At 46.5% G+C, this 15,000-nt stretch overlaps 2 protein-coding genes across 5 annotated transcripts in view; both read left to right on the top strand.

The window, feature by feature from the left end:
- ftsj3 (FtsJ RNA 2'-O-methyltransferase 3) overlaps window positions 1-7,784 on the top strand; it is a 15,858-nt gene extending 8,074 nt beyond the window's left edge. Inside the window, exons 14-21 of the mRNA XM_048252922.1 lie at window positions 233-353; window positions 995-1,088; window positions 1,694-1,841; window positions 3,364-3,467; window positions 3,607-3,655; window positions 4,260-4,446; window positions 5,341-5,435; window positions 7,331-7,784. Of these exons, the coding sequence (XP_048108879.1) occupies window positions 233-353; window positions 995-1,088; window positions 1,694-1,841; window positions 3,364-3,467; window positions 3,607-3,655; window positions 4,260-4,446; window positions 5,341-5,435; window positions 7,331-7,784 (1,252 nt within the window). The remainder of the gene's footprint in view (window positions 1-232; window positions 354-994; window positions 1,089-1,693; window positions 1,842-3,363; window positions 3,468-3,606; window positions 3,656-4,259; window positions 4,447-5,340; window positions 5,436-7,330) is intronic.
- A 3,290-nt stretch (window positions 7,785-11,074) lies between these two features.
- Window positions 11,075-15,000, top strand: part of lim2.2 (lens intrinsic membrane protein 2.2) — a 7,833-nt gene continuing 3,907 nt past the window's right edge. Inside the window, exons 1-2 of one of the 4 annotated variants that reach the window (XM_048253003.1) lie at window positions 11,075-11,202; window positions 12,784-12,991. In XM_048253003.1, the coding sequence (XP_048108960.1) occupies window positions 12,814-12,991 (178 nt within the window). In that variant the 5' untranslated portion in view covers window positions 11,075-11,202; window positions 12,784-12,813. Of the gene's footprint in view, window positions 11,203-11,843; window positions 11,955-12,745; window positions 12,992-15,000 lie in introns of those variants that run through there. The other 3 variants (XM_048253004.1, XM_048253002.1, XM_048253001.1) reach the window with 3 other exon arrangements.

The raw sequence follows: 15,000 nt of genomic DNA, 5'->3' as shown, positions 1-15,000 counted from the left end.
CCCGTAGGATAACATTGAAACAAAACAGCTTCCGATAGTTAGCAATTGCATTTTTGCCAATTAGAAAACTGCTGAGATTGCTATCTCCCCCAATTAGAACATCTCTGGTAAATCTTCAGACTTTTTGAGTTTACTTTCTCTGGACTGATTTACTTAGTCAGGAGATTCTCCTCTTTGCTGATTGGTTGTTCTGCTGTATTGGTGGTTTATTCTCTGTGCTGATTGGTTGTAGGGTGACCTTCAGTGCCCCTGAGGAGGATGAGGAGGAGGAAGGCCAGGGCAATGAGCTGCTGGTCGACCTGGAGGAGAAAGACGAGAAGAAGGAACGCGAGACCAGCATGTGGTTCAGCAAGGTTGGACACACCGCACACACAAACACACAGTCACCAATGTATGTAATAGAAATATTTAGATCTAAACAATTCCAGGCACTTGGAAGTCAGTAAAGTGTAACCAGGCTGTGCTGATGTGTCTACAGGTAAGGTCGTAGGTTCTCGTATTCAGCCACCAGGGGGCCCTGTTGAGTGCACATCAGTTGTGTGTATGTTTTTCTGTTGAAGTTAGGAATTTCTGTTGAAGAGTTCTATATGAGATGTGGTGGGATTAACGGTCCCACCGCATCAGGAGTATAGGACAAGAGGAGGAACGGTCACAGTCTTCAGCTTCAGTCTGTCATCATCTTGAGCTGGATGAGGAGACAGTGTGTGTGTGTGTGTGTGTGTGCGCGTGTGTGTTGCTGACTCTTTTGTGTTCTCTTGAAGGGGATCTCTGAGCTGGAGCTGGATGAGGAGACTGCGTGTGTGTGTGTGTGTTTGTCTAAGCATGTGTGCATGCATATGTGTGTGTGTGTGTGTGTGTGTGTGTTGCTGACTCTTTGTGTTCTCTTGAAGGGGATCTCTGAGCTGGAGCTGGATGAGGAGACTGCGTGTGTGTGTGTGTGTGTGCGTGCGTGTGTGTGTGTGTGTGTTGCTGACTCTTTTGTGTTCTCTTGAAGGGGATCTTCTCTGAGCTGGAGCTTGATGAGGAGACTGATGCACTGAAGGAGATTAGGCAAACTCAGATACTTCAGAGCAAACAGGCCACCACAGGTGAGTGTGTGTGTGTGTGTGTGTGTTTGCTTGTGTGTGTTTGATGGTATGTATGCGCGTGCGTGCGTTAAACCTTCTGCGTGTGTGAATCGACACACAAGGAAAGGAGTATTCTGTGTTTGAGCATGTGTGCGTGTTTGTATGAGCGTGTGTGCGTGCATACGTGTGTGTGTGTTTGTCTAAGCGTGTGTGTGTGCATACGTGTGTGTGCGTGCATACTTGTGTGTGTTTGAATGAGTGTGTGTGCATGTGCGTGCATACGTGTGTGTGTTTTTTTATGAGCGTGTGTGCGTGCATACGTGTGTGTGTGCGTGCATACGTGTGTGTGTGCGTGCATACGTGTGTGTGTGCGTGCATACGTGTGTGTGTGCGTGCATACGTGTGTTTGTCTAAGCATGTGTGCATGCATATGTGTGTGTGTGTGTTTGTATGAGCGTGTGTGCGTGCATGTGTGTGTGTTTGTATGAGGGTGTGTGCATGCATACATGTGTGTGTTTGCATGTGCCTTTATGTTGAGCCTTCTGCGTGTGTGAATCGACACACAAAGAATGGCGATAAGTGTTCTGTGTGTGTGTGTAACCTGTCCTGTGTTGCTGCAATAAAAGGGCGAAAGAGGAAAGCTGAGGAGCAGCCGTCAGAGGAGCAGGAGAAGGAAGAGGAGGGGCCTTCACAGGAAGTGACTGCAGTGACACAGGAAAAGGACGAGGAGAGTGGGAGTGACACTGATGACGACAGCAGCAGCGATGATGAGAAGTGAGTGAATGGAGGAGGATGAGGAGAAGGAGGAAGGGGGGAGGGGAGGAGGAGGAAGGGGGTCAGGGATTAATTTGTATTTTATTATTACAGTAAAAGTAAGACATAAAAGATAGCATATGGATGAGAGGAGAAAATAAAATAAAAACACACACACACACACACACACACAGGCATGCACGCAGAACACGGCACACTTAACTAAACCGGCACCAAGGTCATACTGACTAGAATATCCAAAGAAGCTCTTGAAGGGCAGTGTCATCCTGGTGTTTACGGTGTTGTGAGGACGGGTGTTAACAGTGTTGTGAGGACAGGTGTTTACGTTGTGAGGACAGGTGGAAGAAATGACTGGAGTTACAGAGTGGCCCTTTAAAGATGATGCCTTAGCCCTAGCGTGAATGAGGACAGATGTGCGAAAGGTCATTAGAGGTCAGAACAGCTCTGTGATTTGGCAGAGATCGCAGCAGGATCGCAGTGAGAGTGAGAGAGAGTTGGCAAAATGATAGCCTGTCGATAACTTGGCCAACATCCCTTTCAGCAGGCACGCACCCCTTGAAATGGAACAGGGCGTCCTGTCTCGGTTGTGTTTAAACCACTCTCACTCCTTTATTCTCATGGGGATTAAAGAGTTTATGCCATTTCAGGCCCAAAAAACAAATATAAATGATCACATTCATCTAATCTTTCCTAACGATCCGCTAGCTGTCTGCCCCATAAGCAGGCCGTGAAAAAACGTCTCTGTAGGCAGCATTGGCTCCGAGATCTGTACACAAACAATTGCTATCAACAAGGGTTGGCATCCACTAGAAACATCGAAATATTCAAAAACTAATAACCAGGATCACGGTTTGGGAGAGTTTTAATTGCATTGGAGGGAGGGAGAAATGGTAAACTAACTCTCTGTTTTGTTTGAACCACAACAGAAGTGACGTATCCCCGCTATCGCTGATACAATCCTTTAATGTTTGGACCGTGTCCTTGTCTGTCCTGAAGCCATAATGTTTATATCATGGTCTAATGGTTTTAAAGGTCAGAGTTAATGTTTCCCACAGAATTGAATTCCATTTGTGGTGGTTGGTTTGCAGAATTAACTTGAATACAACAGTCTTTAACAATTAGCACAGTGTGGTTATGATGCTAACCAGATTTAAGCACAATTTAGTACAACCTGGAAAATCATTGTATGGTGGTCAGTTGAAATTGTGGTGGGCCGCCACAAATAAGTCAATGTATGGGAAACACTGCCTCAGGACTGTCTGGGAAACACTGCCTCAGGACTGTCTGGGAAACACTGCCTCAGGACTGTCTGGGAAACACTGCCTCAGGACTGTCTGGGCAGTGTTTTGTTTATTTTTCTCTCTGTTGATGTTGGTGTTTGATATGGGAAGTGGTAAACATTTGAAGGCCCAGGAAATGGGAGCTGATTATGATGCCTTTGAACAGTTGTGTGCGTGCGTGCACGAGCCCTGTCCCAGTTCTTAACATCGGTCGGTAAACGCCTCTTTTGCCATTTCTCCAGAGACATCGCCCAGATGAAGAGGTCAGCAGGGTCGCTGGAAAATCCTCACGGGAGATGGCTTAATTTAATGCATCTACTTCAAGTTGTGCCGGTGGAGAGCACCAGTGAGTATGAGCTCTGCTGGTCTGTGTGTGGTTGTCACGGTAACGGCACTATGGTAACACTGTGACCGTCTCACCTGTGCTCAGGTAAGAAGGCGCCGCCCCTGACCCCAGAGAGGACTGGGCCCCCGTGGAACTCCAGATCTCACCTCCAAGAAGAAAAGCAGAGACCTGATCGACGGCTCCTTCCAATAGGTTCTCGTAGGGTGTGTGTGTGTGTGTGTGTGTGTGTGTGTGTGTGTGTGTGTGTGTAAACTGCCTGTCTCAACTAAGACAGAGTGCACATGTGTCAAAGTCGAGGCCCGCGGGCCAAATGCGGCCTGCTACATCATTTGATGCGGCCCTGGAGAGCTGGCTTTTTAGAGTAGCCTATTCACTTGAAAAGAAATGTGTGTGTATTATTCACTCCAAGTTGGCCTACCATAATTACACATAATGTAATTACACAATTACCGGTACGTAATTTTACTACCATAATTACACATAATGTCACTGCACTGTAGCCCATGACAGTAGGCTATTTATATTTTCCATTTTTGATTTAAATGTGAAATAAACTAACTTAACTACACACTGTTTAACTGCACACTGTTTAACTGCACACTGTTTAACTGCACACTGTTTAACTGCACACTGTTTAACTACACACTGTTTAACTACACACTACCTGGCAGGCGCCCATTTCTTTGTGCAGGAGAGTGTGGTGAGAGTGCACGCCCTGGGAGATAGATGTTGTCACTAACATAACGTTTCAACCGTGTGTGTGTGTGTGGTGTGTGTGTGTGTGCGTGTGTCCAGGTTCGCGAGCTCCGAGACCACATGGGGTGTGCCAGCGTGGTTTGTGGACGATGAGAAGAAGCACAGGAAGAAGCCCATCCCCGTCTCCAAGGAGATGGTGGAGGAGTACAAGCAGCGCTGGAGGGAGATCGACGCCCGACCCATCAAGAAAGTAGCCGAGGCCAAGTCCCGCAAGAAGAGAAGGGTGAGACACACACACACACACACACACACACACACACACACACACACACACACACACACACACACACACACAGAACTAGCCGAGGCCAATGGCCCGCAAGAAGATATGGGTGAGAGATACTTACACACACACACACACACAAGCAGCTTTAGGGGCAAAGATCTATCAATCATAAATAGACATACAATGCATGTACCTCGACCTTCTCAATCAATGGCAGTACAAAAATGGCCACTGAGCTTATAACAATAACTTATAAATGGATGAAGGCCGCTGAGATTATAACAAGAACTTGTAAATGGATGAAGGCCGCTGAGATTATAACAAGAACTTCTAAATGGATGAAGGCCGCTGAGATTATAACAAGAACTTCTAAATGGATGAAGGTAACAGTGGTAGCAAGAGGCTACTGGTGGCTGATTGAGGAATTGACTCCTGTTGGTCCAGTCTTTATCACTGATATTGATGTGGAATATGATGCTCTAAGCACACAGTCAGATTGTGTTTTGCAGCATGACATCTTTCTTTTCGCCTGAGCCAAGGCCAAGACTATATTCAGCCAAAAAATGTTTTAAAAAAACAAACAAATGGGCTAATACTCTTTTAAGCACTATGTCCGGAACAGGATCTTTGAGCGAAAATGTCAATGTTGTGTGTCTACACTGAATCCGTTAAATATGCCTTTCTATTGGGTCATGTTTCTCATTCCAAATAGCAGAGCAAAGTTTCTTAAATCTAATAGAAAAGAATATAGACATACAAGGCCCCTGCCAACCTAGCTTAAAACAAGGAACCCAGTGAAACCAGGCTTAAATGCTTTGAGTCTAAAGCCACTAATTTGCTGTTCCTGTGTGGTTATCAGAGTTTAATCTGTGTGGGTGTGTGTGTGTACAGATGCTGAAGAAGATGGAGCAGGCTAAGAAGAAGGCGGAGGCTGTGGTGAACACTGTGGACATCTCTGAAAGAGAGAAAATGGCACAGCTCAGAAGGTCAGTTTAACACACACACACACACACACACACACACACACACACACACACACAACACACACACACACACACACACATACAGCTCAGGAAGGTCGGGTTTAACACACACTATTTACATTTTTTATCAATTTTTGTCCACCATCACAAACACACTTCCACTATCATACACACACACACACACTCCCACCATCACACACACACACACACAAACTCTTACCTATCACACACACACACACACACACACTATCACACACACCACACACTTATCATATAAAACATTCCCACCATTCTACCTCACACACACACACACACACAAACACACTTACCACTTACACACACACACACAATACACACACTTCCACCTCATCACACACACACACACACACACACACTTCCACCATCACACACACACACACACACACACTCACATCACACACACACACACACACACACACACTTCCACCATCACACACACACACACACACACACTTCCATCACACACACACACACACACACACACACTTCCACCATCACACACACACACACTTCCACCATCACACACACACACACACACACACTTCCACCATCACACACACACACACACACACACACACTTCCACCATCACACACACACACACACACACACACACACTTCCCACCATCACACACACACACACACACTTCCACCATCACACAGACACACACACACAAACACACTTCCCACCATCTCACACACACACACACACACACACACACACACACACACACTACCCATCCACTTCCACCATCATTAATACTACACACACACACACAGACATAAACACTTCCACCATCCTCATGCCACACACACACACACACACACACTTCCCACACTCCACCATCACACACACACACACACCACCACTTCCACCATCAGCAGCCAGGACACACACACAAACACCTCTTCCACCATCTCACACACACACACACACACACACACACACACACACACACTTCCACCATCACACACACACACTTCCACCATCACACACACACACACACTTCCACCATCAGACACACACACACTTCCACCATCAGACACACACACACTTCCACCATCAGACACACACACTTCCACCATTCCACCATCACACACACACACACACACACTTCCACCATCACACACACACACACACACACACACTCCACCATCCCACCATCACACACACACACACACACACACACACTTCCCACCATCACACACACACACACACACACACACACACACACACACACACACACACACACACACACACACACACTTCCACCATCACACACACACACACACTTCCACCATCAGACACAAACACACTTCCACCATCTCACACACACACACACACACACACACACACATCACACACACACACACACACACACACATCACACACACACACACACACACACACTTCCACCATCACACAGACACACACACACACAAACACCTCTTCCACCATCTCACACACACACACACACACACTTCCCACCCATCACACACACACACACACACACACTTCCACCATCACACACACACACACTTCCACCACACACACACACACTTCCACCATCACACACACACACACTTCCACCCATCACACACACACACACACACTTCCACCATCACACACACACACACACACACTTCCACCATCACACACACACACACACTTCCCACCCATCACACACACACACACACCACACACACACACACACTTCCACCATCACACACACACACACACACTTCCACCATCACACACACACACAATTTTTATTCCCATACACTGGAGCTGGTCTCCCCACAGCTTTAGATTGACTGTCTCCCTCCAGCTTTCCTGCCCCCTCCTCCCTTCCTCCTGCAGCATCTATAAGAAGGCGGGCGTGGGCAAGGAGAAGCGTGACGTCACCTACATCGTGGCCAAGAAGGGGGCGGGCCGCAAGGTTCCGCGTCCGTCTGGCGTGAAGGGCCAGTTCCGCGTGGTGGACTCGCGCATGAAGAAGGACATGCGAGGCCTGCAGCGCAAGGAGCAGCGAGAGCGCGGGGGCAAAGGCAGGGGGTCCCAGCAGGCAGGGGGGGCAAGAGGGGGTCCAGCAGGCAGGGGCAGGGCGGTCCAGCAGGCAGGGGCAGGGGGGAAAGGGAGGAGGAAGGGGACGCAAGTAAACAGGAAGTCGTCGTCCCCTGTCCCCCCACCAAACTACGCCTGTAATGACTTGTGCAGAGACACATGCGCACACCGGCTTGAGCTTGGGAATAACACCACCCCACCCCAGGGAATCCCTCTCCTGTCATGCATACCCATGGTGCATTGTGGGTAGACTGCAGGATCTTCTGCTTCTTTTTTAATTGACTGTGGGTCAGGGATGCTGTCGCCATGGCTACCTTGTCGGAGGATGTGAAATCTCGCCTAACAGGCAAAAGCTTTTTCAGCATGTGTGTGTCTGATCACATGCCCCTACACACACTCTGTGTATGAGAGACATTTTGCCTAAAGATGGAAGTTTGTTTTCCCTTCTTACTGTCAAAATGAAGTACTTTACGAATAGGTTTGTATTGTTCTATGGTCATGTATATGCATTTTCAGGTTTGTGATCATTGTAAATGATAAAGGCAAAAATGTATGTCGTCTTTGAAATAAACTTTACATAAACTCCTTGCTTTGAGTGGTAGGGGTATATACATGTATGTAAAAGGCTGATTAATCAATACATATTCCCTACTTTTGGAGTACATATATTTCTGTTTTGTAGCCTGTGGGGAGCCATTAGCCTGGTTAGCACGCAGACCTCATTTGTAATTGAGAATGGGTCAGGAAAAGGTTCATTGACTTACGACTTCTTGCAGGGGCGTAACTAATAGTGAAACTTCAAATTGGGTCATTAGACTCTTATCATATTGTTTCAAAAGTGTAGCAATCTCGAAAATAAAGGTTTTAAATGCAGTTGTTCACTCAATTCCAAATACACGTCCATACCGGATTATCCATTGTATTTGTGTTTTAGATTGTTTTAGGGACGTTGGAAATGGACTTCAATAGGCTCTTGACTAGACAGACCTGCAGAGCAAATCCCAGATTTGCCAAAGGTTCATATGGATATTCTCAGGCAAGGGCGGACTGCTAATCTGTAAGCCCAGAACTGCTGTCCATCCGATGAAAAGGCAGAAGGCCTCTTCATTCTTAATAAAATAATAGTTAAATGAATAAATAAAAAAAAATAGAAAACAAGAATATAACATGTAAATAGATCATTTACATGTTATAAGGGGTTTACAGTGAGCTACCCCTGTCTTGCGTACAGACTAGAGGTCAAACATATTTGACAGTGTTGCTTTCTTTAGGCTGTAAGATAAGGTTGATAAGATTTCTTTTTTTTTCTACCCTTAGTAAACGTCACGTTGAGGTGAGTTTAACAGATGTGACCTTTAGATTATTCAAAGATGCTATAGATGCTCAGGAGCTAGGCCTACTCTAGATGTAGCCTCCTTTATGTGATGAGATCAAACTCCCAATAGACTTGCTTAAAATGAGTTGAACATAGGTTTTTATATGCTGTACTGTAATATGCCATATTCGATGCATGTAATATATTTTAAGTCAATTTATCAATTAGTTTCCACAAAATATACCAGAAGTCATTGTTTAAGGGGTTCTTTTTTAAAAGTGTCTTCACCGGGGAGCATATGCCCCTGAACCCCCCTAGCCTTTCAGAGGCCCAGAAGTATTTTATGTCATGGGACCCAAATTGTCCAGCAGCACCCAATCAGTAATAACCATTTTTGTCAAATGGGACCAACTATTTTGAATGTGATACCTTGACTGACAAAGTATGTGAGACAGCAAGATGAGTGTATGCGTGCATAGTATGTTAGACAGCAAAGATGAGTGTATGCGTGCATAGTATGTGAGACAGCAAAGATGAGTGTATGCATGCATAGTATGTTAGACAGCTGTTACAACCACCCGGCTCGTTCTGGGTGATTTAACATAGGGAGACCACACGTGGGTAAAGAGTTAACAAAAAGATGTATTTATTAAAGCAATCGTGTATGCAAGATGTGAAGTCAGTATTAATTAGATGATTAGAAAATAAAGGTGTGGTGTACATCAGAGTAATGTGCAAAGCCCAAACAAAAGACAAAGGCGACGCATGCTGCAATGGAGAGAGGGAACCCTGAACTCCAGCCAGGTGATCAGCAGCACCTGTACCCTGACTCTGGCCTGCAACACAGAAACAGACAAAGACAGGCGAGCAGAGACCGGCAGGGTCATAACACAGCAAAGATGAGTGTATGCATGCATAGTATGTGAGACAGCAAAGATGAGTGTATGCGTGCATAGTATGTTAGACAGCAAAGATGAGTGTATGCGTGCATAGGCTACTGCGTAGGGTAGTGGGCCGATTTGGAAGGAAGTTTAGGGCCTTTTTCTAGTCCCAGTCCGTCCCTGTTCCCAGGCTACACAAGGGCATCATGACACAGTGAAAGGAAGTCCCTGGCTGTTGGGAGGCCGTGACCCACTGCAGGGCCCAGATAAGGCTTAGGCCAGCGGCCAGAAGCTATCGGGGATATGGAGAACAGAGCTGTACTGGCATGCTGAAGCATGTCTTGGAATCCTGTGGAGGGTTTTAAGATCTTGGCAGTGGAAAAGAGGGATAGCCTTTAAGTATAAGTATAAGTATATATACTCTTTTGATCCCGTGAGGGAAATTTGGTCTCTGCATTTAACCCAATCGGTGAATTAGTGAAACACACTCAGCACACAGTGTGGTGAAGCACACACTAATCCCGGCGCAGTGAGCTGCCTGCTACAGCGGCGCTCGGGGAGCAGTGAGGGGTTAGGTGCCTTGCTCAAGGGCACTTCAGCCGCGGCCCACTGGTCGGGGCTCGAACCTCCAACCCTCCGGTTACAAGTCCAGAGTGCTAACCAGTGGGCCACGGCTGCCCAAACAGGCAAACAGGGTTTCCATGAGTCATGGCATTTCGGGAATATCATGGAATTTTAGAAAGTATAGGGAATTTGATAATTTTGGGGGCAAAGTCATGGAATATCAGGAAATCTAAAAAAGTCAAAGATTTCTGAACGCTCTGTGGCTACTCTGAAATCTTTGGTCAGTATATTGTACCATTCGTTATATAGTAGATCATGGAAATTCAGATTTTTTTTGTCAGGGAAAAGTCATAGAATTTTACATTTGACTTAGAGTGGGAACCCTGTTTAAAGAATTGTAAAATCTTGTCAGTGGAAATGAGGGATAACCTTTAAATAATTTGTAAGTCTTGTCTGTGGAAATGAGGGAGAACCTGCAGAATGTTTTAAAATCTCTGTCAGCCATGATCAGCGGCTTTCACTCAAGACGAATGAGGGAAAGAGAGAGAAAGGTATGGAGATTCTGGCAAAACAAACTGAGAGGGAGATCAGGGTGTGTGTGTCTGTGAGAGAGAGAGAGTGATTGACAGACATGTGGTACCCCCCACTGGAGTTGGAGACTAGGAGAACTGTGTGGGGGGAGGAGTGGAGGGGAATGGAGTGATGGCAGTACTGTGGCAGGAGCGAGAGCTTGCACACAGAGAGAGAAAGAAAGACAGAGGGATGAGCTCACTGCTCACGTGCTGCACTGGATCATTCGTTCCATTGTGGTGGAGATAAAGCCAACTGGCCCTGGTGCTTTAAAAAGCAAAGAGACCCTCAGACTGCAGCTGCACACTGGGGAGACACACACACCGCTGCCATCACAGGTACTCACACACACACACACACACACACACACACACACACACACACACACACACACACACACACACACACACACGTGAACACACACACACACACACACACACACACACACACACACACACACACACACACACACACACACACGTGAATACACATACACACACACACACACACACACACACACACGCACACACACACACACACACACACACACACACACACACACCGTGAATACACACAAAGCTAATATAACAATTAAGACACCACATACACACACAGAGTCAATATAACACACCTAGCACACACACACTAGATCTACACAACATTTAACACTGACACATCACCATAGTGAGTGTAAAGTACCTTACCTTACTTACACTAACACTTACCACTTTAACACTCAACACTAACACATCACCACAGAGGTCCTTGTTTACACTACTCACACTAAGACATAACACTTTGACACCAACACACAGCACGACCACATTAGCACAGCCACACTAGTGGAGAATAACCAAATCCAGGCGTAACCATGACGAACTGAGTCACAATGGTCAGATGTTCTAGAATCCTCTCCCTGAATTCTGCTTAAACAAATAATCTGGTCAGAGGTCTTGCCGCCTGTGTTATCGATGCGTCGTGGGTTTAAGCAAATTCAGCCTCTAGCACCATGGCATTGCTGCCGCTGTTTCTGTTTGTGTTTGAAAACGACAGAGATGACAGTTTAACACAATGGGTCAGATTGTTCACGGTCAGTGGCTGTGTCCAGCAGGGAGCTCTTTCCTGCTTTTCTGCTTTCTCTGAGGTTCCCTGCAGAACAGAGCTGGTATTTAGCAGATGAATGTTGGATTGTGCAGTGCAACGCTTTGTCAAACACCACAGGCCAGTTCTGCTGTGTTTAAGGGTGGGAGGATGGGTGTGTGTGTGTATTGGGGGGTGGCGCATCATGGTGAGGGTTGAAATGTGCTGATGTGGTGGGTGCTGTGTGGACAGTTCACATTCATGGTTGAGAAAGGGGTAGATTAATTAATTGCCCCCGCAGTCTTTTTCACGGGGGCTTCGGGGGGCAGAATTTATAGTGTGTCCAGCTGTGTTCCACGAGAGCAGCTCCCGGTACATGGCTGGCCCCTTCATCTCAAACCTGCTGAGTCACCTTCTGGATGTAAGTGGGCTTTTCCACTGCTGAGTCACCTTGTGGATGTAAATGGCCTTCTCCACTCCACTCCGCTCATGACGACACAGATTCCATTTGAGGTGGAGGTTACTGTAAGACTGTATGTTTTAATAATTGTATTTATTTATGCATTTAGCTGATGCTCTTATCCGAAGCGGCTTACAGAGACCACTAACAGAGACAGTCCCACCGGGGCAACTGGGAGATTAACTGCCCTGGTCAGGGGCAAAGCGGTTGCAGGCAGCCAGGAATAAAACTCCATGTTAGAGATTCAAAACACTTCCAGGTGTCTCAGACAGACAGGCATCATTGCAAGTCTTGTTTGCAGGTTGATGTTTAGTGACCCATATTTCCCTCTCTGCTCCCAGTGACCACGGCCTGACCTTGTGTGCCTGTTGATCTCCAGGAGGACTGTGCTATCCCAGGTCTTCCCTTGATGTTGTACACGTGGGCAGGTGGGGGCACACTCTGTGGTGTGGCTGCCCTGGTGCTGCTCATAGTTTCCACGGCGACCGACTTCTGGATGCAGTACCGTTACTCGGGCAACTCGGCCAACCAGGGACTGTGGAGATTCTGCATCAACAACAAGTGCCATGCTCACACTCTCACTGTGGGTGAGTGAACGTGCGCACACACACACACACACACACACACACACACACACACACACACACACGCCCACCCACATACACTCACTCTCACTGTGGGTGAGTGAGCGACACACACACACACACACACACACACACACACACACACACACACACACGCCCACCCACATACACTCACTCTCACTGTGGGTGAGTGACCGCGTGCGCGCACACACACACACACACACACACACACACACACACACACACACACACACACACACACACACACACACACGCCCACCCACATACACTCACTCTCACTGTGGGTGAGTGACCGTGTCGCACACACACACACACACACACACACACACACACACACACACACACACTTACTGGGGATGAGTGGACAAACACACACAGTTGACAAGCACTCGGTGTAGGTGAGGGGCCGTACACACTCTTACAGGGGCTGAGTGGACAGAAGCACACACACACACACACACACACGCACACACGCACGCACGCACGCACGCACGTGCGCGCGCTGACGTACACTCACACACCCAAGTTTACTGAGGGGAGTACGGTAGGCACATTCCTCCTTGTTATGGGAGAGTGACTACAGTACACACTCTCATACAGTCACACTACACTTCACACACTCACTCAAATTAGGGCGGGCAGCCTAATGTCCTTCCTTCTACACACACACACACACACACACACACACACACACACACACATACAGGGTGCGATTTGTGTAAAAACCAGAGGGGGGGATGATGATTTTGAATAAGTTTGTAACCCCCCCCCCAAAAAAAAAAAAATGAACGAACGAACGATTCATAGCCTATAATGTCATGGCTAAAAAGATATTCATTTTGCCACCTTTGTAACATTTTAGTTTTAGTGTACCGTGGTGTATGACTTTAAACAGCGAGTGTGCTTGGTATGATGATCAGCTCCTCTAATGCAGGGTAGGACTACGTTTTGACAAGCATACAAATTCATCTTGTTCTTGCCCCATCTGAAATGACTTCTCTACTTTTGCTGCCTCCATCCTTTCTGTATTTGTTGTGTAAAAAAACGTTGTATATGATGGCACTGAAGTCTTAAGTTAGTGAATTGGCTAACAGTGTTAGTTGGTAACCAAATATCCTACACATTGCGCTACATTCAGCAAATATCTCCTCATTTAATGTAAGTTCCTTCGGACAATAGGCCTACGTTCTACTCTACGTGCAGTTGTCCTCCATCTCAGTTGCATCAGTTTTCTACATTTTGAAGGTTCTAAAATATGACGATATGCTTCACTGAACCCTTCTTGTTTTCTTTAATTTGTCCAGCTAACTTTTCCATTGAATCTAGCCATTTATGATGGATTACACACTCGACATTCTGAAATGTCCTGCACAATCAAGGCCAAATTAAGTTATCACGCAGCCACTCTGTCAGCAGCATGAGTGCTGACGATGACGGTGCGTTTCTGATGTCAGATTATTATGTAGGCTAGCCTACTAGACTGTTCTCACGTTGCAGCGCTTTACTTATATGAAGTAGCATTAATCAATATGAGGGGCAGAGGGGGATAAATGTTGTCCCCACCGGCGATAAAAATAATTTAGCAGAGGTAGGGATAGGAAAACCAGAGGGGGGGGAAATCCTCACCATCCCCCCCTACAAATTGCACCCTGGGCGTGTGTGAAAAATGAGTCTGATTATACAGTCTATGGTCTGATCCTCCGGAAACAAAACAGAACAGTCAGGATCTGAAAGGAAGCAGATAAGGCCTTTGCAGGAAAAGGGTTAGATTGTGTGCAGAGATAATCCCTAATGTACTTTCTCTTCGGGCACACACTGGGATGGGACTTCTGTTTGTTGCACCAGATTGCACTTTGACTGCCAGGTCAACGAGCCTGGCCCTTTGGCATGGTGTTGTTGTGTTGTTGGTTGGTTGTGTGTTTGTGTGTGTGTGTGCATGTGTGTATGTGTGTGTAAGTTTTAATTTTGTTTAAAAAGTTTTTATGCTGAAA

Source organism: Alosa alosa, chromosome 9 (assembly GCF_017589495.1).
Source record: "Alosa alosa isolate M-15738 ecotype Scorff River chromosome 9, AALO_Geno_1.1, whole genome shotgun sequence".
NCBI classification, from domain to species: domain Eukaryota; kingdom Metazoa; phylum Chordata; class Actinopteri; order Clupeiformes; family Clupeidae; genus Alosa; species Alosa alosa.
Note: the sequence above shows the minus strand (reverse complement) of the source record. Positions and strands in the feature narration are given on the sequence as shown.